The following is a 22985-nucleotide window of genomic DNA, read 5'->3' on the forward strand; positions in this document are numbered from 1 at the left end:
TTGCTGTGTCACGGATATTTCCCCACAGATTCCAACTACATTTGACATCTGTCAACTCCACTTTTGGGTACTTTTGGTGCAATTCCAGGTAGACCTCCCAAGTCCCCTCAGTAGAAAAACTGGGTCTTGAGCTGTGAAAAATGCCTTTTTGTGTTGGATCCTCGGGCTACCAATTCCTTTACTTGTGTTGGAGTTGACACCTGGAACTGAGTAGATGCACAGGCTCTAGCTCATGCTTCTTTATTACAACAATAAGCAAAGCAGGTTGAATAAGGTACAACACCTTATTCAAGAAAAAGCTGCATTTATGAGGGGGAAATAAGTGTTATACTCAGGGTAGGGGTCCCAGGTCCCCTCAGTCTTCAAGGATTCTTTCATGGTCCAAAGCAAAGCTTTTTATGCTAATTTTTTTTATAAATAAAATGTTTAATTCTTCTTTAATTTACAGTATGTTGCAGAACTTCTTTTGTGAAGTTCTAGAGGCAGGAATTGGCATTTTGTATAAGCAGTTTTTATTTCCAGATCTTCCCGGTCATCATCTTACAGTAGTGCTAGCAGAAGTAGAAGTGGAAGCAAGACCAGTAGGACAAGTTTGGCTAGTAGAAGTAGTCGTTCACGATCATCATCACATTCACCTTCTCCCGGTCGTCATCGTTCCAACCAGCGTTCAGCAGCTCCAGGTTAGTTACACATTGTATATTCTTGTTGTTTAAAATGGATAATTCTTCCTTACGTGAGATAAGCTGTTGTGACAGTAACTTCCTCTTTCCTATATTTACATGATAAATTCTGATTGGTCATTCTTGTAACTCCAGCTTTTAGGTTTGCTTTTGCTTTTAATCAGAAAATTGCCAATCAGTATGTATATTAAAAATACATTGTAGCTTAAACTATATTATATAAGAAAACTTGGTATGTATGGAAGTACAGTAGGGCCCCACTTATACGGCAGGCTAGGTTCCAGGCTACCGCCGTAAAGCGGAAATCGCCGTAAAGTGGAACACCTTTTTTTTTCACTTATAAATGCATACAAATACTAGATAACAAGTTTACACTAACATACATTAAGTTAGCAATAGAACTAGGCATCAAAAAACAATAAAAAAGTACAATACACACATAGTACACTCATTACTTACCTTAAAATATTTATAGTCTTAATCTAGGGTGAGACAAGTAGTATTTATTGTAAGAAATCAAGTGTGGTATGTATGGTAATCAGCCGGGCTACCATACCAGGCCACATAGTATTCTATTACATTTAAGCATCCCAGAGCGATAAAATGCACATGCAGTTTACTCATTACTTACCTTAAAATATTTGTAGTCTTAATCTAGGGTGAGATGAGTAGTATTTATTGTAAAAAATCAAGTGTGGTATGTATGGTAGTAAGCCGGGCTACCATACCAGGCCAACCCACCCACACATACTATTCTATGATATTTAAGCATCCCAGAGCGATAAAATGTATATACAGTTCACTCATTACTTACCTTAAAATATTTGTAGTCTTAATGTAGGGTCAGGAGTAAGTAAATGAGATAAAACGAATAAATGAGAGAGAGATAGAATGAGTGCATGAGAGAGGACAGGCGCCGAGTTATGTAAACAAACCAGGCGAAGTTAAGTTTTGTAAACAAACAAAGTGTACACGTCTGGTTTGTGTACAAGTTAAATTGTGTACACGTTGTCTCTACATTGATACGGTAGAATAAATAAAGAAGAACATTCCCATTCTCATGTAACATCATTTTGAGAAGAAATGACGCTCTGAGTGAAGGCAATGGAAATAAGTCACTCTGACTTTTTTGGGTTATCCGAAGTTCTCCACACATCTGCTGTTATGTATGATAATCTATGTAACTGTATTTGTGTATACCCGAATAAACTTACATACATACGAAAGGAATAATTTTCTACAGTTAGCCCCAGTAACACATTTTCTCTTATGTTAGAGTAGAGAAAATGTTATTCTTGCCGTCACTTGTACAAGTTATCTGGCTCCCACATCTCATATTTATGTTTATTTATTCTGTTGTGGGGTGTATTTATCATCTTTATGTGTTATGTATCATGTTTATTATATAATTTTGAAAAAAAATATCATGGATGGATTAATGAAAATGTGTATACAGTGGACCCCCGGTTCGCGAAGTCATCGGTAACCGATAAATCTGGTATCCGAAGCATTATATCGCAAAAAATTTGCCTCGGTTCCCGTTACAAAACTCGGTATGCGATACGATTCGTACGAGACGTGTCCACATGTGGCCTGAACTGCCCCGTGTGTGCCAGTGTTTACAAGCCAGCCAGTGTGCGCGCATCTAAGGATACATTCGGTACATTCCATATTATCCATATTATCACTGTTTTTGGTGCTTGTTTCTGCAAAATAAGTCACCATGGGCCCCAAGAAAGCTTCTAGTGCCAACCCATCGAGACCAAGGGTGCTAATGACTATTGAAATGAAGAGAGATAATTGCAAAGTATGAAAGTGGAGTGCGTGTGTCGGACCTGGCCAAGTTGTATAGTAAATCCCAATCAACCATCTCTACTATAGTGAGCAGGAAAATGGCAATCAAGAAAGCTGTTCTTGCAAAAGGTGCAACTGTGATTACAAAACAGCGATCGCAAGTGTTAGAAAATGTTGAGAGACTGTTATTGGTGTGGATAAATGAAAAACAGATAGCTGGAGATAGCATCTCTCAAGCGATCATTTGTGAAAAGGCTAGGCAGTTGCATGAGGATTTAATTAGAAAAATGCCTGCAACTAGTGGTGATGTGAGTGAATTTAAGGCCAGCAAAGGTTGGTTTGAAAGATTTAAGAATCGTAGTGGCATACATAGTGTGATTAGGCATGGTGAGGCTGCCAGTTCAGACCAAAAAGCAGCTGAAAAATATGTGCATGAATTCAAGGAGCACATAGAGGCTGAAGGATTGAAACCTGAACAAGTGTTTAATTGTGACGAAACAGGCCTGTTTTGGAAGAAATTGCCAAGCAGGATTTATATTACTCAGGAGGAAAAGGCACTCCCAGTACATAAGCCTATGAAAGACAGGCTTACTCTGTTGATGTGTGCCAATGCTAGTGGTGATTGCAAAGTGAAGCCTTTATTGGTGTATCACTCAGAAACTCCCAGAGCATTCAGGCAAAAGAATATCCTCAAGGCTAATTTGTGTGTGCTGTGGAGGGCAAACACTAAGGCATGGATCACTAGGGACTTTTTCTATGACTGGTTACACCATTCATTTGCCCCCACTGTGAAAAATTACCTAATTGAAAAGAAATTAGACCTTAAGTGCCTCCTGGTGTTACAGTGCCCCTGGTCATCCTACAGACTTGGCAGAGCGACTTTGTGGGGACATGAGCTTTATTAAGGTCACGTTTTTGCCTCCTAATACCACTCCTCTCCTGCAGCCCATGGACCAGCAGGTCATTTCCAGCTTCAAGAAACTGTACACAAAAGCTATGTTTGAAAGGTGCTTTGAAGTGATCACAGATACTCTATTGACTCTAAAGGAGTTTTGGAAGGATCACTTTAATATCCTCAATTGTGTAAACCTTATAGGGAGTGACTAAGAGGACCTTGAACTCTGCTTGGAAGAAACTGTGGCCAGAATGTGTAGACAAAAGGGATTTTGAAGGGTTTGAGGCTAACCCTGGGAATCCTATGCCAGTTGAGGAATCCATTGTGGCATTGGGAAAGTCCTTGGGGTTGGAGGTTAGTGGGGAGGATGTGGAAAAGTTGGTGGAGGAGGACAGTGACGAACTAACCAATGATGAGCAGCTAGATCATCTTCAACAGCAAGAGGCCAGACCTGAGGAAACTGCTTCGGAGGAGGGGATAGAGAAATTGACGAAGTTGCCTACTTCAAAGATTAAGGAAATGTGTGCAAAGTGGCTTGAAGTGCAAACCTTTTTTGATGAAAATCACCCTGACACAGCTACATTGTCAGTGTACAGGTTGCCGTGTTGGCAACCTGTACACTGACAATGTTGTGAACCACTTTAGGAAAGTCATAAAGGAACGAGAGGTACAGGTCTCTATGGACAGATATGTTGTGCGACAGAGGTCCAGTGACTCTCAACCTGGTCCTAGTGGCATTAAAAGAAGAAGGGAAGTAACCCCGGAAAAGGACTTGCTACCTCAGAGGGGGATTCCCCTTCTAAACATTAAAAACTTTTCCACTCTCCCCTCATCCCATCCCATCATCACCAATTCTTCATTAAAGGTAAGTGTCACTTATTCTATTGTGAATATTCTGTTGTTATTATTGTTATTGTAATTATTCTATTGCATTAAACTTAATATATCATGTGGTAAAAGTTTTTTTTTTTCATATTTTTGGGTGTCTTGCACGGATTAATTTGATTTCCATTATCTCTTATGGGGAAAATTGGTTCGCTTTCAGATAATTTTGCTTTACTATGAGCTCTCAGGAACGGATTAATAACGTGAACCGGGGGTCCACTGTATTAACATAATATACGAGATTTAATGAGACTCAGTGATTATTATTATTATTATTATAATTTCTAATGTGGTGTCACTTGTGCAAGTCGTCTGGCTACCACATCTCATATTTATGTTTATTTATTCTACTGTAGGGTGTATTTAGTATATATGTTATGTATCGTGTTTATTATATAATTTTGAAAAAACATCATAGATGGATTAATGAAAATGTGTATATTAACATAATATACGACATTTAAATGAGACTCGGTGATTATTATTATCATTACTAATATGATGTCTCGAGACATAAGACACTCTTACTGATTTTAATGTGTACCTGCATGCCAGCACAGTGTGTAAGTTTATTTAGGTACAGGTATACATAAGTATAATTATCAGAGTATATATAAAATATGAAATAGCTTTTAAAAACACTTGAAATTTTGGAGTTTCCAGACAAAATGGAGAGACTTAGTACTTACAGATCTCACAGAGAATGTAAACAAACCGGGTGGGGCGCGATGACCCTATTAGAAAGTCAGGTGGGGGGAGCCGTATAGCAAGTTTTGGTCATAATTTGAAATGACCATATTAGCGGAATGCCGTAAGCGGGACCCTACTGTAAATGCATGTGTAATTTTTTTTTTTTTTCAACAAGTCGGCCGTCTCCCACTGAGGCAGGGTGACCCAAAAAGAAAGAAAATCCCCAAAAAGAAAATACTTTCATAATCATTAACACTTTCACCTCACTCACACATAATCATTGTTTTTGCAGAGGTGCCCAGAATACAAAAGTTTAGAAGTATATACGTATAAAAATACACAATATATCCCTCCAAACTGCTAATATCCCAAACGCCTCCTTTAGAGTGCAGGTATTGTACTCCCCATTTCCAGGACTCAAGTCTGGTTATATAAAATAACCGGTTTCCCTGAATCCCTTCACTAAATATTACCCTGCTCACATTCCAACAGCTCGTCAGGTCCCAAATACCATTTGTCTCCATTCACTCCTATCTAACATGCTCACTCACGCTTGCTGGAAGTCCAAACCCCTTGCCCACAACACCTCCTTTACCCCCTCCCTCCATCCTTTTCGAGGACGACCCCTACCCTGCCTTCCTTCCCCTGCAGATTTATACGCTCTCCATGTCATTCTTCTTTGAGCCATTCTCTCTAAATGACCAAACCACCACAACAAACCCTCTTCAGCCCTCTGACTAATACTTTTATTAACTCCACACCTTCTCCTAATTTCCACACTCTGAATTTTCTGCATAATATTTACACCACACATTGCCCTTAGACAGGATATCTCCACTGCCTCCAACCACCTCCTCGCTGCTGCATTTACAACCCAAGCTTCACACCCATATAAGAGTGTTGGTACTACTATGCTTTCATACATTCCCTTCTTTGCCTCCATAGATAACATTTTTTGCCTCCACATATACCTCAATGCACCACTCACCTTTTTTCCTTCATCAATTCTATGATTAACCTCATCCTTCATAAATCCATCCACTGACACATCAACTCCCAAGCATCTGAAAACATTCACTTCTTCCGTACTCCTCCTCCCCAATTTGATATCCAATTTTTCTTTATCTAAATCATTTGATACCCTCATCACCTTATTCTTTTCTATGTTCACTTTCAACTTTCTACCTTTACACACACACCCAAACTCATCCACTAACCTTTGCAATTTTTCTTTAGAATCTCCCATAAGCACAGTATCATCAGCAAAAAGCAACTGTGTCAATTCCCATTTTGTATTTAATTCTCCATAATTTAATCCCACCCCTCTCCTGAACACCCTAGCATTTACTTCTTTTACAACCCCATCTATAAATATATTAAACAACCATGGTGACATTACACATCCCTGTCTAAGACCTACTTTTACTGGGAAGTAGTCTCCCTCTCTTCTACACACCCTAACCTGAGCCTCACTATCCTCATAAAAACTCTTTACAGCATTTAGTAACTTACCACCTATTCAATATACTTGCAACATCTGCTACATTGCTCCCCTATCCACTCTATCATATGCCTTTTCTAAATCCATAAATGCAATAAAAACTTCCCTACCTTTATCTAAATACTGTTCACATATATGCTTCAATGTAAACACTTGATCTACACATCCCCTACCTACTCTGAAACCTCCTTGCTCATCTGCAATCCTACATTCTGTCTTACCTCTAATTCTTTCAGTTATAACCCTACCATACACTTTTCCTGGTATACTCAGTAAACTTATTCCTCTGTAACTTTTACAATCTCTTTTGTCCCCTTCCCTTTATATAAAGGGACTATACATGCTCTCTGCCAATCTCTAGGTACCTTCCCCTCTTTCACTTTCATTTATTAAACAAAAATACCAACCACTCCAGCACTATATCCTCCCCTGCTTTTAACATTTCTGTCATGATCCCGTCAGTTCCAGCTGCTTTACCCCCTTTCATTCTACATAATGCCTCACGCACCTCCCCCACACTCACATCTTGTTCTTCTTCACTCCTAAAAGATGGTATACCTCCCTGGCCAGTGCATGAAATTACCGCTTCCCTTTCTTCGTCGACATTTAAAAGTTCCTCAAAATATTCTCGCCATCTACCCAAAACCTCCAGGGTTAAAGGGTTAAACAACCATGGTGACATTACACATCCCTGTCTAAGACCTACTTTAATTAATTATTCTTGTTTATATCACCCTGCCTCGGTGGGAAACGGCCAATGTGTTAAAAATAAAACTACAGGGTAAGACTACTCATGATGTTGTTTCTTCAGTATTTAGCTAATCTCTCCTATAATTTTTCTGAAGTTTCTAGTGATTGTAGCAACTGCTACCTCCTCTTGTAATCAATTTGTTGTTTTAAAACTTTTAAAAAATTTAACATTTCAGTGTTTGTTTCTTAGTCTGCAACTGTGGCACTTGTACGTCCTCTTAATATATTCTTTTGTATTGTTTTATGACCTTATATGTAGTTATGTCATACCCTGCAGGCAGCCAGTGAGAGCATGCTTTATGCTTTTTCTTTCTTCATGAATCTTACTTTTAGCTCTGGGAAATTTTTGTAACTTGTAACTTTCTAGCTTGTTTACATATTTTTTACATTTCCTTTTTTTTTTTTAACACATTGGCCATTTCTCACTGAGCCAGGGTGACCCGAGAAAGAAGAAACACTTTCATCATCATTCACTCCATTACTGTCTTGCCAGAGGAACACCTACACCACAGTTGAAAACTACAGTGTATCAACACCCCTCCTTCAGAGTGCAGGCACTGTACTTCTCACCTCCAAGACTCAAGTCTGGCTTGCTGGTTTCCCTGAATCCCTTCATAAATATTACTTGGCTCACACTCCAGCAGTACATCAAGTCATGAAAACCATTTGTCTCCACTACAGACAAAATCACTGATGCATAGTGATTTAACACATGTTCTGAATTTTTTTCATTTCCTTATCCATGCATCTAAAGGCTTTTTTTTTTTTAAAGCTGGCCAGTGTAGTGTACTGTTAATAAATGGATTTCTTGCATTTTCAATTATATGCTCTTCCCATTTAATTTTATCATTCATATAGCACCTCACTCAACTTATCCAAGCTGTCTTCAAGGTATTTACAGTTATATATAATGCTTGTTGTAGATAGGCTCTTTGATTCGTGTATATTCAGAAATGTTCTCTTATTTTTTAAATTTCTCATTATCCACCCTGTCATTCTTCTCACCCTTTCTGCATTTGTTTTGTGTGTAATTTAGATGCTGTTTCTCACCAAGACAGGGTGACCAAAAGTAGAAATATTCATCATCATTCATTCTATCATCATCATCATCATTACAGAGGTGTGCTGGTATCACAATTAAATTACTATTCCAACATTCCCACCTTTAACCCTTTCATTGTTGGTGACGTATAAGTACAGGTTACAAGCCAGTGTCGGTGACATTAATATGCCAAAATTCTAGCGGCTTCAAATCTAGCGGGAGAAAGCTGGTAGACCTACATGTGAGAGAATGGGTCTGTGCGGTCAGTGTGCACAGTATAAAAAAATCCTGCAGCATGCAGTGCATAATGAGAAAAAGAACTCTGACTGTGTTTTTGGTTTAAAATGCTGATTTTGAGGTGTACTTTCATATGGTATTTATGGTTGTATTCTCATTTTCTTGGTCTTATTTGATAGAATGGAAAATATATTACAGAAATAGAGATGATTTTGATTGGCTTCACGATGAAAAGTACCTTGAAATTGAGCTCAAAGTAGCGGAAATGTTCAATTTTTATCTATGTCCAACTGGTCAGTCTAACATGCAGTCATGAATGGGTTGTCATTATTTATACAATTACTACAATAATGCAATAGTCTGCATAACAGTAAATCTATTTTTTGTGTGAATAAAAATTAAAAATGGAAAACAAGAGTAATGCAAGAGGGGCCTGGAGACGTGACTCATGAACAGAGAAAATGTTATTTTAGTGCCAGGAATGCCTATATTGTTTATTTAATTTTGTGAGCAGGAGCCTCGAGAGTGAAAGGGTTGAATCATTTCTGGGTCAGCCCTTAACCTTTGTCACCTTTCACTCTATATTTATACTCCCTCTTTGTCTTTGTATCCCTCTCAATCATATGTGTATCCAAACCACCTCAACAGGCTCCTCTCAGTCCTCTGAGGAGAGGCTTTTAATTTCTACACTCTAACATCTCTGCATGATACTCACATCACATATTGGTTTCAAACACAACATCTCCAATACTTCTAGCCCCTCCTCACTGCATCATTTAAAACCCATGCCTCACATCTACATGAAAGTTTTGATACTTTTATTCTTTGGTACATAACTTATTTTTTTTTCCTCAATATACATGTATACTTTCCACAGATGCCTCAGCACACCACCTACCTTTTTCCCCCTTGATCTTTTTCTGTGGTTTACTTAGTCCTTCATAGGCCCATGTACTGAGATGTCCACTCCCAAATATCTAAACATGTCCTCTTCCTCCATGCTCCCTCCCTCCATATAATTGCTTAAAATTTTTGTTACCCTCATCACCTTGATCTTTTCTACATTGGCTTTTAATTTCCTCATTCTGCATACCCTCCCAAATTTGTCCACGATCCTTCACAACTCATCTTTCAAATCTTGCAGAAGAATTGTATCATTAACAAAGAGCAACTATGATAACTCCCACGTTTCATCAGATCCACCATCTTTTCATTTAACATCCATTTCCACAACCCTAGCATTCACTTCCTTTACAACCCAATTTATAAATATGGTAAACAACCATGGAAGCAAAGAGGGGAATGTTTGAGAGTATAATCATACCAACGACCTTATATGGATGTAAAGCATGGGTGGTGAATGTTGCAACAAAGAGAAGGCTGGAGGCAGTAGAGATGTCATGTCTGAGGGCAATGTGTGACACGAATATATTCAGAGAATACAGACTGTCCTCACTTAAAGACAGAGTTCCGCTCCTAAGACCATGTCGGTAAACAAATTCGTCGCTAGGTGAGGAGCATACTATAATGGTAGTGGGTTCATGTCAACCATCTTTGATATTGTTTTAATGTCACCTTTGCACCATTTATAACATTTCTGGTATATTTTTAAATGTTTATACAGTAGTGTACTATATATTGAAAAAACAGAATAGAGGAAATTAGCTCTAATGTACATTATTTAGGTATGCATACTGGTCAGAGAGCCCGTCGTAAGTTTCAGGCATTGGTAAATGAGTACATCGCTAAGTGAGGAGAGACTGTATGTAGTTTGGAAATTAGGAGGAGGTGTGGGATTACCACAACTATTATTCGGAAGGCTGAGGAGGGGTTGTTGAGGTGGTTTGGACATGTAGAGAAGATGGAACGAAATACTTAGAATGACTTCAAGAGTGTATAAATCTGTAGTGGAGGGTAGGCTGGGTAGGGGTCGGCTTAGGAAAGGTTGGAGGGAGGGAGTTAAGGAGTTCTTGTGTGCAAGGGGCTTGGACTTCCAGCAAGCATGCATGAGCATGTTAGATAGAAGCAAATGGAGATAATGGATTTTAGGACTTGACGTGCTTTTGGAATGTTAACAAGGTAACATTTATGAAGGAATTCAGGGAAACCAGCAGGCTGGACTTGAGTCCTGGAGAGTACAGTGCCTGCACTCTGAAGGAGGGGTGTTACTGTTGCAGTTTTATAACTGTAGTGTGACCACGTCTCTGGCAAGATTGTGATGGAATGAATGAAGATGAAAGTTTTCCTTTTCAGGCCACCCTGCCTTGGTGGGAAACTGCTGATGTGTTAATAATAATAAATAAAAACATGGTGACATTACTCATCCTTGTCTAAGTCCTACTTTTACTGGAAAATCATTCCCCTCCCTCCTACATACCTTAACCTGAGAATCATTTTGTAAAATACTCTTGACTGCTTTTGGTATCCTACATCATTTTCCATACATTTGCACCAACTGCCACATTGCTTCTCTGTCCACTGTATCATGTCTTTCCTCTATCTGTAAAAGCAATAAACAGCTCTTTACCCTTATCTAGATATTACTCACTTATATGCTTCAATGTAAACACTTTGTCTATGCATTCTCCTTACTCTTCCTAAATACTCCCTGCTCTACTGCTATCCTATTTTCTGTCTTACCCCCAACCCTTTCAATTTGCCAGAAACCCACAGAAAGTCACAACTTAAGTCTCCAGTAGTAGCTGGATAGTGTTCCAGAACAAAATATCATCATGAGGTTCCTGTCCTAATTGCAGATGCTTGGAAAATAATTCCTGCCATGGTAGTGTGATGTTGTATTCTTTAACCCTTTCAATAATAATTCTACCATAAACTTAACTTGGCATTCTTAATAAGCTGATCCCCTATAATTTTTATGTTCTACCTATCACTAAGTTTTTTACCTGTTTCTCATGTTCTATGAGAAAGCCTGCTTGTGTTCTGTAGTGTGTTCATTTCATGTTCTTCATTCTTCTTATATCTGAGCAACTGAAATTTGTTATTAACCCTTAAACTGTCCAAACGTAGATCTACATTCATGTGCGTAGCGCTCCGAATGTAGATCTACATTTTATTTTACAAGCTTTCAAATGTAAAAGAAAGTAGATTTACGTTCAGAGCGTTACGCACATGAACATAGCTCTACATTTGGACAGTTTAAGGGTTAATAAACATCATATTCTCTCTCGCTGATTGGAAGACTGATCTCTAATTGTAATTTCCAATATTTTCTACTGATGCAGCTCTTGTATTGATTATGATTTTGTCCACATGATATGAAGCTGTCTTCATGTCTGCTGTGAGGATGAGAAACAGTAGGACTGCACTTAGGGGTACTAAATTTATTCCTTTGCTGAGACTCTACTCTTTTATTTACTACCACTCTTTGTGTTATGTTTGTTAGAAATTTGAATACCCATTACTCTGCTTTTCCTGTTATTCCTATTTTTTTTATCGACACATCGACCATTTCATCACCTAGGCAGGGTGGCCCGAAAAAGAAAAACTTTCACCATCATTCACTCCATCACTGTCTTGCCAGATGCGCCCTTACACTACAATTATAAAACTGCAACATTAACACCCCTCCTTCATGGTGCAGGCACTGTACTTCCCATCTCCAGGACTCACGTCCAGCCTGCTGGTTTCCCTAAATCCCTTCATAACTGTTACCTTGCTTCCACTCCAACAGCACATTAAGTCCTAAAAACCATTTGTCTCCATTCACTCCTATCTAACACGCTCATGCATGCTTGCTGGAAGTCCAAGCCCCTCGCACACATCCTCCCTCCAACGTTTCCTAGGCCGACCCCTACCCCGCTTTCCTTCCACTGCAGATTTATACACTCTTGAAGTCATTCTATTTCATTTCATTCTCTCTATATGTCCAAACCACCTTAACAACCCCTTTTCAGCCTTCTAGATAATAGTTTTGGCAATCCCGCACCTCCTATTTTCCAAACTATGTATTCTCTGCATTATATTCACACCACACATTGCCCTCAGACATGACATCTCTACTGCCTCCAGCCTTCTCCTTGGTGCAACATTCACCACCCGTGCTTCACACCCATATAAGAGCGTTGGTATAACTACACTCGTTAATTCCCCTCTTTGCTTCCATGGATAATGTTCTTTGTCTCCACAGACTCCTCAGTGCACCACTCACCGTTTTACCCTCGTCAATTTTATGATTCACCTCCACTCCCAAATATCTGAATACATTCACTTCCTCCATACTTTCTCCCTTCAATCTTTCGTTACCTAAATTTTTTGTTATCCTCTTCACCTTACTTCTTCCTGTATTTACCTTTAATTTCCTTCTTTTACATACGCTACCAAACTCATCTGCCAATCTCTGCAACTTCTCTCAAGAATCTCCCACAAACATAGTGTCCCTTTGTGTTAGATTCTTTATTTTTTAACCCCGCCTCTTGCCAAGACCCGAGCATTCACTTCTCTTACAACCCGATCTACAAATAGTGTATGTTGAACAATCATGGAGATGTCACACATCCTTGTCTAAGGCCTACTTTTACTGGGAAATAATCTCCCTCTCTCCTACATACTCTAACCTGAACCTCGCTGTCCTCATAAAAACTCTTCACTGTTTTCAGTAACCTACCTCCTATTCCATACATTTGCAACATTTGCCACATTGCTTCCCTATCCACCTTTTCATATGCCTTTTCCAAATCTATAAATGCCACAAAAATCTCTATACCCTTATTTAAATACTGTTCACCTATGTGTTTTACTGTAAACACTTGGTCTACACACCCCTTATCTTTCCTACCGACCTCATTTCATGGGCTGTCACACCATGGTCATATTTGTCAAAACCTTTGCAAAATTCATGCTAGTTACCTCTGCATTTTGGTTGTCTTCAGAAGCCTTGATAATTCTGCCATAATCTACTAGTTACAAAACTTGTAATCTTACTGCTCTAAATATAGGTTGAATTGGGTTGTGTAGGTCAAGCTTTTCCATAAAAACAGCAGGTTGGCATATCACCACCCTTTCACAGTGTTCTTTGATGTGTGATGTTAATAGTGCTTGTTTTTATTGTGAAAAGGGGCTAGTCTGTACTTTTTATGGCCTCTGGTATTTCTCCTGACTCTAAGCTCCACAAAAGTAATAATGGTACTTCGCATTTCTCTACAAATAACCAAATTCCATGAATCAGGCCTAGGTGGTGCATGCATGGTCATGTTTCCTATTTCTTATTTTTTAAAATCTAAATTATTTGTGTTAATGTCAGATGTACAGTTTATAGATTGTACTGAGGTTTGTACTGGGTTTTCAATTCTTATGGTGATGATCGGATTGCTGAACACTGATTGATACTGTTCTTTCAGGATTTGACTAATTTCTTTTTTTTTTTTTATTTATTATCACACTGGCCGATTCCCACCAAGGCAGGGTGGCCCGAAAAAGAAAAACTTTCACCATCATTCACTCCATCACTGTCTTGCCAGAAGGGTGCTTTACACTACAGTTTTTAAACTGCAACATTAACACCCCTCCTTCAGAGTGCAGGCACTGTACTTCCCATCTCCAGGACTCAAGTCCGGCCTGCCGGTTTCCCTGAATCCCTTCATAAATGTTACTTTGCTCACACTCCAACAGCACGTCAAGTATTAAAAACCATTTGTCTCCATTCACTCCTATCAAACACGCTCACGCATGCCTGCTGGAAGTCCAAGCCCCTCGCACACAAAACCTCCTTTACCCCCTCCCTCCAACCCTTCCTAGGCCGACCCCTACCCCGCCTTCCTTCTACTACAGACTGATACACTCTTGAAGTCATTCTGTTTCGCTCCATTCTCTCTACATGTCCGAACCACCTCAACAACCCTTCCTCAGCCCTCTGGACAACAGTTTTGGTAATCCCGCACCTCCTCCTAACTTCCAAACTACGAATTCTCTGCATTATATTCACACCACACATTGCCCTCAGACATGACATCTCCACTGCCTCCAGCCTTCTCCTCGCTGCAACATTCATCACCCACCCTTCACACCCATATAAGAGCGTTGGTAAAACTATACTCTCATACATTCCCCTCTTTGCCTCCAAGGACAAAGTTCTTTGTCTCCACAGACTCCTAAGTGCACCACTCACTCTTTTTCCCTCATCAATTCTATGATTCACCTCATCTTTCATAGACCCATCCGCTGACACGTCCACTCCCAAATATCTGAATACATTCACCTCCTCCATACTCTCTCCCTCCAATCTGATATTCAATCTTTCATCACCTAATCTTTTTGTTATCCTCATAACCTTACTCTTTCCTGTATTCACCTTTAATTTTCTTCTTTTGCACACCCTACCAAATTCATCCACCAATCTCTGCAGCTTCTCTTCAGAATCTCCCAAGAGCACAGTGTCATCAGCAAAGAGCAGCTGTGACAACTCCCACTTTGTGTGTGATTCTTTATCTTTTAACTCCACGCCTCTTGCCAAGACCCTCGCATTTACTTCTCTTACAACCCCATCTATAAATATATTAAACAACCACGGTGACATCACACATCCTTGTCTAAGGCCTACTTTTACTGGGAAAAAATTTCCCTCTTTCCTACATACTCTAACTTGAGCCTCACTATCCTCGTAAAAACTCTTCACTGCTTTCAGTAACCTACCTCCTACACCATACACTTGCAACATCTGCCACATTGCCCCCCTATCCACCCTGTCATACGCCTTTTCCAAATCCATAAATGCCACAAAGACCTCTTTAGCCTTATCTAAATACTGTTCACTTATATGTTTCACTGTAAACACCTGGTCCACACACCCCCTACCTTTCCTAAAACCTCCTTGTTCATCTGCTATCCTATTCTCCGTCTTACTCTTAATTCTTTCAATTATAACTCTACCATACACTTTACCAGGTACACTCAACAGACTTATCCCCCTATAATTTTTGCACTCTCTTTTATCCCCTTTGCCTTTATACAAAGGAACTATGCATGCTCTCTGCCAATCCCTAGGTACCTTACCCTCTTCCATACATTTATTAAATAATTGCACCAACCACTCCAAAACTATATCCCCACCTGCTTTTAACATTTCTATCTTTATCCCATCAATCCCGGCTGCCTTACCCCCTTTCATTTTACCTACTGCCTCACGAACTTCCCCCACACTCACAACTGGCTCTTCCTCACTCCTACAAGATGTTATTCCTCCTTGCCCTATACACGAAATCACAGCTTCCCTATCTTCATCAACATTTAACAATTCCTCAAAATATTCCCTCCATCTTCCCAATACCTCTAACTCTCCATTTAATAACTCTCCTCTCTTATTTTTAACTGACAAATACATTTGTTCTCTAGGCTTTCTTAACTTGTTAATCTCACTCCAAAACTTTTTCTTATTTTCAACAAAATTTGTTGATAACATCTCACCCACTCTCTCATTTGCTCTCTTTTTACATTGCTTCACCACTCTCTTAACCTCTCTCTTTTTCTCCATATACTCTTCCCTCCTTGCATCACTTCTACTTTGTAAAAACTTCTCATATGCTAACTTTTTCTCCCTTACTACTCTCTTTACATCATCATTCCACCAATCGCTCCTCTTCCCTCCTGCACCCACTTTCCTGTAACCACAAACTTCTGCTGAACACTCTAACACTACATTTTTAAACCTACCCCATACCTCTTCGACCCCATTGCCTATGCTCTCATTAGCCCATCTATCCTCCAATAGCTGTTTATATCTTTCCCTAACTGCCTCCTCTTTTAGTTTATAAACCTTCACCTCTCTCTTCCCTGATGCTTCTATTCTCCTTGTATCCCATCTACCTTTTACTCTCAGTGTAGCTACAACTAGAAAGTGATCTGATATATCTGTGGCCCCTCTATAAACATGTACATCCTGAAGTCTACTCAACAGTCTTTTATCTACCAATACATAATCCAACAAACTACTGTCATTTCGCCCTACATCATATCGTGTATACTTATTTATCCTCTTTTTCTTAAAATATGTATTACCTATAACCAAACCCCTTTCTATACAAAGTTCAATCAAAGGGCTCCCATTATCATTTACACCTGGCACCCCAAACTTACCTACCACACCCTCTCTAAAAGTTTCTCCTACTTTAGCATTCAGGTCCCCTACCACAATTACTCTCTCACTTGGTTCAAAGGCTCCTATACATTCACTTAACATCTCCCAAAATCTCTCTCTCTCCTCTGCATTCCTCTCTTCTCCAGGTGCATACACGCTTATTATGACCCACTTCTCACATCCAACCTTTACTTTAATCCACATAATTCTTGAATTTACACATTCATATTCTCTTTTCTCCTTCCATAACTGATCATTTAACATTACTGCTACCCCTTCCTTTGCTCTAACTCTCTCAGATACTCCAATTTCTTTTTTGTCATCTCTATATAAATCATCTTTGAATAATGAACCAATACTGAAAAAGGTTTATGACTTAGATTTTGCCTATGTTCTTTTTGTGATTCATTTGTCTGGTATGAGTGCTTTAGTTTATGCTCTGTGTCTGCAATTTCTCAGTATAAGTTTCCTTTTCTTTCTTGTCATTTTCTTTTGTAGTTCAGTAACCTCTTTTCTTCTGTAAAGTATTCCATGACACCTTGCTTTATATAGTTCATTTCCTTTTAATCTCTCTCAGTGGGATATATTATAAGCTTAGAGATGAACAAAGAGGCTTTAGGAAGAGTAGGGGATGTGTAAACCAAGTGTTTATGCTGAGGAAGTTTTTGTTGCATTTGTGGAAAAGCATCTGGTAGGGTGGATGTTGAAAGTGTATGGAATAGGTGGTAGATTACTGAATGCAGTTAAGAGTTTTTATGAGGATAATGAGGCTCAGGTTAGGGTATGTAAAAGAGAGGAAGATTATTTTTCAGTAAAAGTAGACCTTGGACAGGGATGCATGGTGTCACCATGATTGTTTAACATGTTTAGAGATGGGTTTGTAAAAGAAGTGAATGCTAGGGTGTTCAGGAGATGTTATTTTTTTTATTAACACATTGGCTGTTTCCTAGCTAGGCAGGGTGGCCTGAAAAAGAAAAACTTTAATTGTCATTCACTCTGTCACTGTCTTGCCAGAGGGATGCTTACACTACACTTATAAAACTGCAACACTAACACCCCTCCTTCAGAGTGCTGGCACCTTACTTCCCATCTCCAGGATTCAAGTCCAGCCTGCCCGTCAAGTCCTAAAAACCCCTTGTCTCCATTTGTTCCTATCTAACACACTCACACACTTGCTGGAAGTCCAAGCCCCTTGCACGCAAAACCTCCTTTACCCCCTCCCTCCATCCTTTCCTAGGCTGACCCCTACCCTGTCTCCCCTCCACTTCAGATTTATACACTCACGAAGTCATTCTGTTTCGCTCTATCCTTTCTATGAAATAGAATGTGAGGTATGGGATTAAAATGTGGTAGGAGAAAATTCTCAAACAGCTTCAGGGAGAACCTTGAGTTTTCCCTGAAGCAAGTTTATTCATTTCTCTGAGGATGAGGGTCCCCAGGACAGTTCTAGAGGTGGTACCTCCCTATATTTTAAAGTGAGAGTTATCAGTTTCTTTTTGCCAATAACAGTGTGCTTTTGGGAGATTCTGAAGGGAATTTGCAGAGGTAGTTGGACAAATTTGGAAGGGTATGTAAAAGAAGGAAATTTAGAGTGATTATTGGAAAGAGCAAGGTGATGAGAGTAACAAAAAAGTTTAGGTAATGAAAGATTGGATATCAGATTGGAGGGAGGGAGTATGGTGGAAGTGAATGTGTTCAGATATTTAGGATATTGAGGTGAACCATAGAATTGATGATGGGAAAAATGTGAGTGATGCACTGAAGCATCTGTAGAGACAAAGAACATTATCCATGTACCCAAAATGGGAAATGTATGAGAGTATAGTGGTACCAACACACTTATATGGGTGTGAAGCATGGGTGGTGAATGTTGCTGCGAGGAGGAGGCTGGAAATGTCATGTCTGAGGGCAGTGTGTGGTGTAAGTATTATGCAAAGAATTAGTAGCTTGGAGATTAGGAGGAGGTATGAGGTTATTAAAAATATTATCCAGAGAGCTGAGGAGAGGTTGTTGAGTTGGTTTGGATGTTTGGAAAGGATGTGTAAATTTGTAGTGGAGGGAAGGCAGGGTAAAGGTTGGAGAGATGGGGTAAAGGCGATTTTGTGTGCCAGGGGCTCGGACATCCAGCAGGCATGTGTGAGCTTTTTGTATAGGAGTGAGTGGAGGCAAATGGTTCTTATGACCTGACGAGCTGTTGGAATGTGAGCAGGTTAACATTTACGAAAGGATTCAGGGGAAACTAGTTAGCTGGACTTGAGTCCTGGAGGTGAGAAGTACATTTCCTGCACTCTACAGGAGGGGTGGGGATATTTGTAGTTTGAAGAGGCATCTGGGCTGTGGTATTAGCATTCCTCTGGCAAGACATTGGAGTAAATAATAGTTTTTCTTCTTTTTAGGGATCACTCTACCTAAGTAAGAGATGGCCATTGTGTAAAAAAAAAAAAAAGAAAAAAAAAATTGTGCATTCAGGTTTTCTATACATTGCTCTTTGTTAAGAGTGCTCTGAATGGTTTCCAATAAAATGTTAATTAGTTGAGTGTTTATTTCATTGGATTGTTGAAATTCAATTTACTAAGCATTTCCTTTGTTTGGCTATCTCTTAAGTATCCACACACAAATTGATTCTTATTTGCATCTCACTTTAGTTGCATTCGGAATTTAATTTAATTTAAAGTGAGATTGTTAGGTTCCTTAGTTCCTTATTGCTTGTGAAGATAAATCTTAGATATTTTCATTTCTAGAAGTGATCAAGTTCCTAGGACCAAAACATTGCCTAATATGTCCTAGTGTTTTGTAACATGTCTTTTTCTAAAACAACTGGTTCTGTTAATCCAAATTTTTTGTTAAATCATAACCTTGGACAGCCTCCTTTCCTGATCGAGTCAAATTTTTGGTGTTCCACTGTATCACAGGAATAAGAATTCTTCAGAAGTGCAAGAAAGTAAAGATAAGTGTATAATGAATATAAGTAGATGTTTGTAAGGTATTACTGTCATCCTATTAGTTTCAGAAAGCAAGGAAAAATCAGCGGTTCTCCCAGTGTACCAAACATTAAACAATACGTAACACAAGATTTTTTCGGATTTTAACCCAGAGGGTAACCACCCAGGATAACCCTAGAAAGCCAGTGCATCCTTCATTGGGGTCCTTCAGGCTTGTCCTTCAGGATGCAACCAACACCAGTAGACTAACACCCAGGTACCTACTTACTGCTAGATGAACAGGGGCAGCAGTTGTAAGGAAACATGACCAACGTTTCCACACATGCCGGGGATTGAACCACAGACACTCAGTGTGTGAGGCAAAAGCATTGGCAACCAAGCCACAGGACACTTTTAACAGGCTTCTGTTTTATACATGTTAGACAAGACAATAATACCTACCTGAAAGGTTACTGGTACTTCATGTCTTTTCTTGTTGCTGAGCTGTTTCATTTTTTTTTCTCCTTCCCCTTTTCAAGAGTTATTTTAGTGTACTGTACTTTAAAATAATTTGGTGAGGAGGATGACTGGGTACAGTCCTTGTCATTTAAAGGCTTTTCTTTTGTGTGTATGCTTATCATATTTAATGAACTGTATTTTAATAAGGTTCTCGACCTAGTGAGAAGTCGAGCATAAGGCCAGTTCCACCACCTTCCACGAGAGGAGGGCGACCACCCCCACCATCCACTGGCCCTCACACTCGACCACCTATACCTCGGAGACCTGAACCACGAGATCCCAGGTGAATAAATTATTTTGTGCACACATCTTTTATTTCCATTAAATTTTATGTTAATACAGTACAGTATTTTCCTTCCTACTATAGAATTTAGAAGAAATTATAGATTTACCCTTCACTTTATATATACATACCATATTTTACAGTGAACAAGATGCTCCGGTGTCGAGGAGGCCCCCCCTCCCCATTCTGATTAACTAAATTTTGGAAAAAAATATAAATGGTATCCATGGTAATAATGTTATTTTAAGCCTGAGGCATTACAAATGTAGAGGTTGAGGCCTATGAGGAACATAACCTCCAACAAAGCCTCAGAGATGCTGGGTAAATTTTCCAGACCTATTTCTTGGAAAAAAATAGCATCTTCGATGCCATAAAATCTGGTAATTATCTTCCTGTTATGGGCCCATGGGAGGCTCACTTTGGAACATGTCATATGTCTCTTTACTTATTACTTACCTCTTGTACTTCAGTAAGGGTTCTGGATTCTTTGTTAGTCCTTGTTCACCAGAGCTTAAAAGGTTATTAGCCAAATGGGTCCTATGAGACCCATACTACTTTAGTTGCTATCCATGTATGGCATGCAGATGCATCCTGCCTTTATTTATGGATACTTCCACAGCCAAACACTTATGGGGGGTCACTAACAACTTGGCCAGTCCCAAACCAGGCCTCCTGGTTGATGACTTTATCAGCCAGACTGATGATGATAGCTGCACACAGACCAGTGAAGGCACCTTGTTTAGGACAGTTCCTTATTTAGGACAGCTAAGATTTTGTTTTAGTCATTTTAAAAGGGCATGATAGTGTCCAGCAATATTCCAGTCAAGAGAAAACAAGTGACCTGGAGTATCATCACTGGCTTAGTATCTTTTGTTTTGCAACAACAACAACAACTACACTAACAGCTACACCAACAACTACAATAACAACTACTACTATGCCAACAAGGATTTACATATACCTGTAGCTCACTTTGAGCCTTCCAGACTTAGACTCCCATTCACCAAATGGTGACTGGTAATTTGGCTCTTGGTACTTTTATTGTGGTAATTTGACTCCCTCTTATTGTCACTCCTAGTAATTTCACTCATGTTAAAAAAGTTATTATTAGAAACTTTTATAATATTTAAAGCCACTTCTTAAAATGCTAAAACAAATTATTTAAAACATTTAAATTTATTAAAAATACATAGATGCAGTGGTAGTAGGTTAGCAGACAGCAACCGCCCAGGGAGGTACAATCGTCCTGCCAAGTGAGTGTGAAATGGAAGCCTGTAATTGTTTTACAAGAAGTTAGGATTGCTGGTGTCTTTTTTGTCTCATAAACACGCAAGGTTTCGGGTACATATTGCTACTTCTACTAACACTGAGGTCACACTACACATTCATGTACAAGCATATATATACCCACCCCTGGGTTTTCATCTATTTTCTTGCTATTGCTTGTTCTGGTTTATTTCCTCTTATCTCCATGGGAAAGTGGAATAGAATTCTTCCTCTGTAAGCCATGCGTGTCGTAAGAGGCGGCTAAAATGCTGGAAGCAAGGGGCTAGTAACTCCTTCTCTTGTATACAGTAGACCGTCATTTAACATGAGTTTATGTGGCACGGTTCGGGTATAGCATGATTGAAGAATTGGGGCACAATTTTATTTAGCACTTCGTAAAATTAATTTAACATAGTTCAGTTTGAAGGAGGGGAAAAAATTTTCTTTTCCTCAAGTGGCGGCCTTCTTGTGGATCAGCAGGGGAGACCTCTGCCATCCCCTGCCACCCCCCGATGCTCCTGACATCACTATCCTAGCATTCGTACTTCATACTTGTCCAGTTAGTTCCTCTTCTCTGCTACAAGCTAGCGGTGTTTGTGAATTGTGTTTTGATCTTTTAATTACCATATCTTGTATCTGCCAAGCAATCATGACACCCAGTAGGCATACCAGTGTTGCTGAAAGTGGCCAGAAAAGGTTATTATTATTATTATTATTATTATCACACTGGCCGATTCCCACCAAGGCAGGGTGGCCCGAAAAAGAAAAACTTTCACCATCATTCACTCCATCACTGTCTTGCCAGAAGGGTGCTTTACACTACAGTTTTTAAACTGCAACATTAACACCCCTCCTTCAGAGTGCAGACACTGTACTTCCCATCTCCAGGACTCAAGTCCGGCCTGCCGGTTTCCCTGAACCCCTTCATAAATGTAACTTTGCTCACACTCCAACAGCACGTCAAGTATTAAAAACCATTTGTCTCCATTCACTCCTATCAAACACACTCACGCATGCCTGCTGGAAGTCCAAGCCCCTCGCACACAAAACCTCCTTTACCCCCTCCCTCCAACCTTTCCTAGGCCGACCCCTACCCCGCCTTCCTTCCACTACAGACTGATACACTTTTGAAGTTATTCTGTTTCGCTCCATTCTCTCCACATGTCCGAACCACCTCAACAACCCTTCCTCAGCCCTCTGGACAACAGTTTTGGTAATCCCACACCTCCTCCTAACTTCCAAACTACGAATTCTCTGCATTATATTCACACCACACATTGCTCTCAGACATGACATCTCCACTGCCTCCAGCCTTCTCCTCGCTGCAACATTCATCACCCATGCTTTACACCCATATAAGAGCGTTGGTAAAACTATACTCTCATACATTCCCCTCTTTGCCTCCAAGGACAAAGTTCTTTGTCTCCACAGAC

The 22985-nt window shown here is 39.6% G+C and overlaps 1 protein-coding gene across 3 annotated transcripts in view; it reads left to right on the plus strand.

Annotated features, from left to right (window-relative positions):
* LOC128686850 (zinc finger CCCH domain-containing protein 18-like) overlaps positions 1–22985 on the plus strand; it is a 177131-nt gene that overhangs the window by 82361 nt on the left and 71785 nt on the right. For all 3 annotated transcript variants that reach the window (XM_070082415.1, XM_070082416.1, XM_070082414.1), the window contains exons 10-11: positions 523–680; positions 20151–20286. In XM_070082415.1, the coding sequence (XP_069938516.1) occupies positions 523–680; positions 20151–20286 (294 nt within the window). The remainder of the gene's footprint in view (positions 1–522; positions 681–20150; positions 20287–22985) is intronic.

The sequence above is a fragment of the Cherax quadricarinatus genome, chromosome 7 (assembly GCF_038502225.1).
Source record: "Cherax quadricarinatus isolate ZL_2023a chromosome 7, ASM3850222v1, whole genome shotgun sequence".
Lineage (NCBI taxonomy): Eukaryota > Metazoa > Arthropoda > Malacostraca > Decapoda > Parastacidae > Cherax > Cherax quadricarinatus.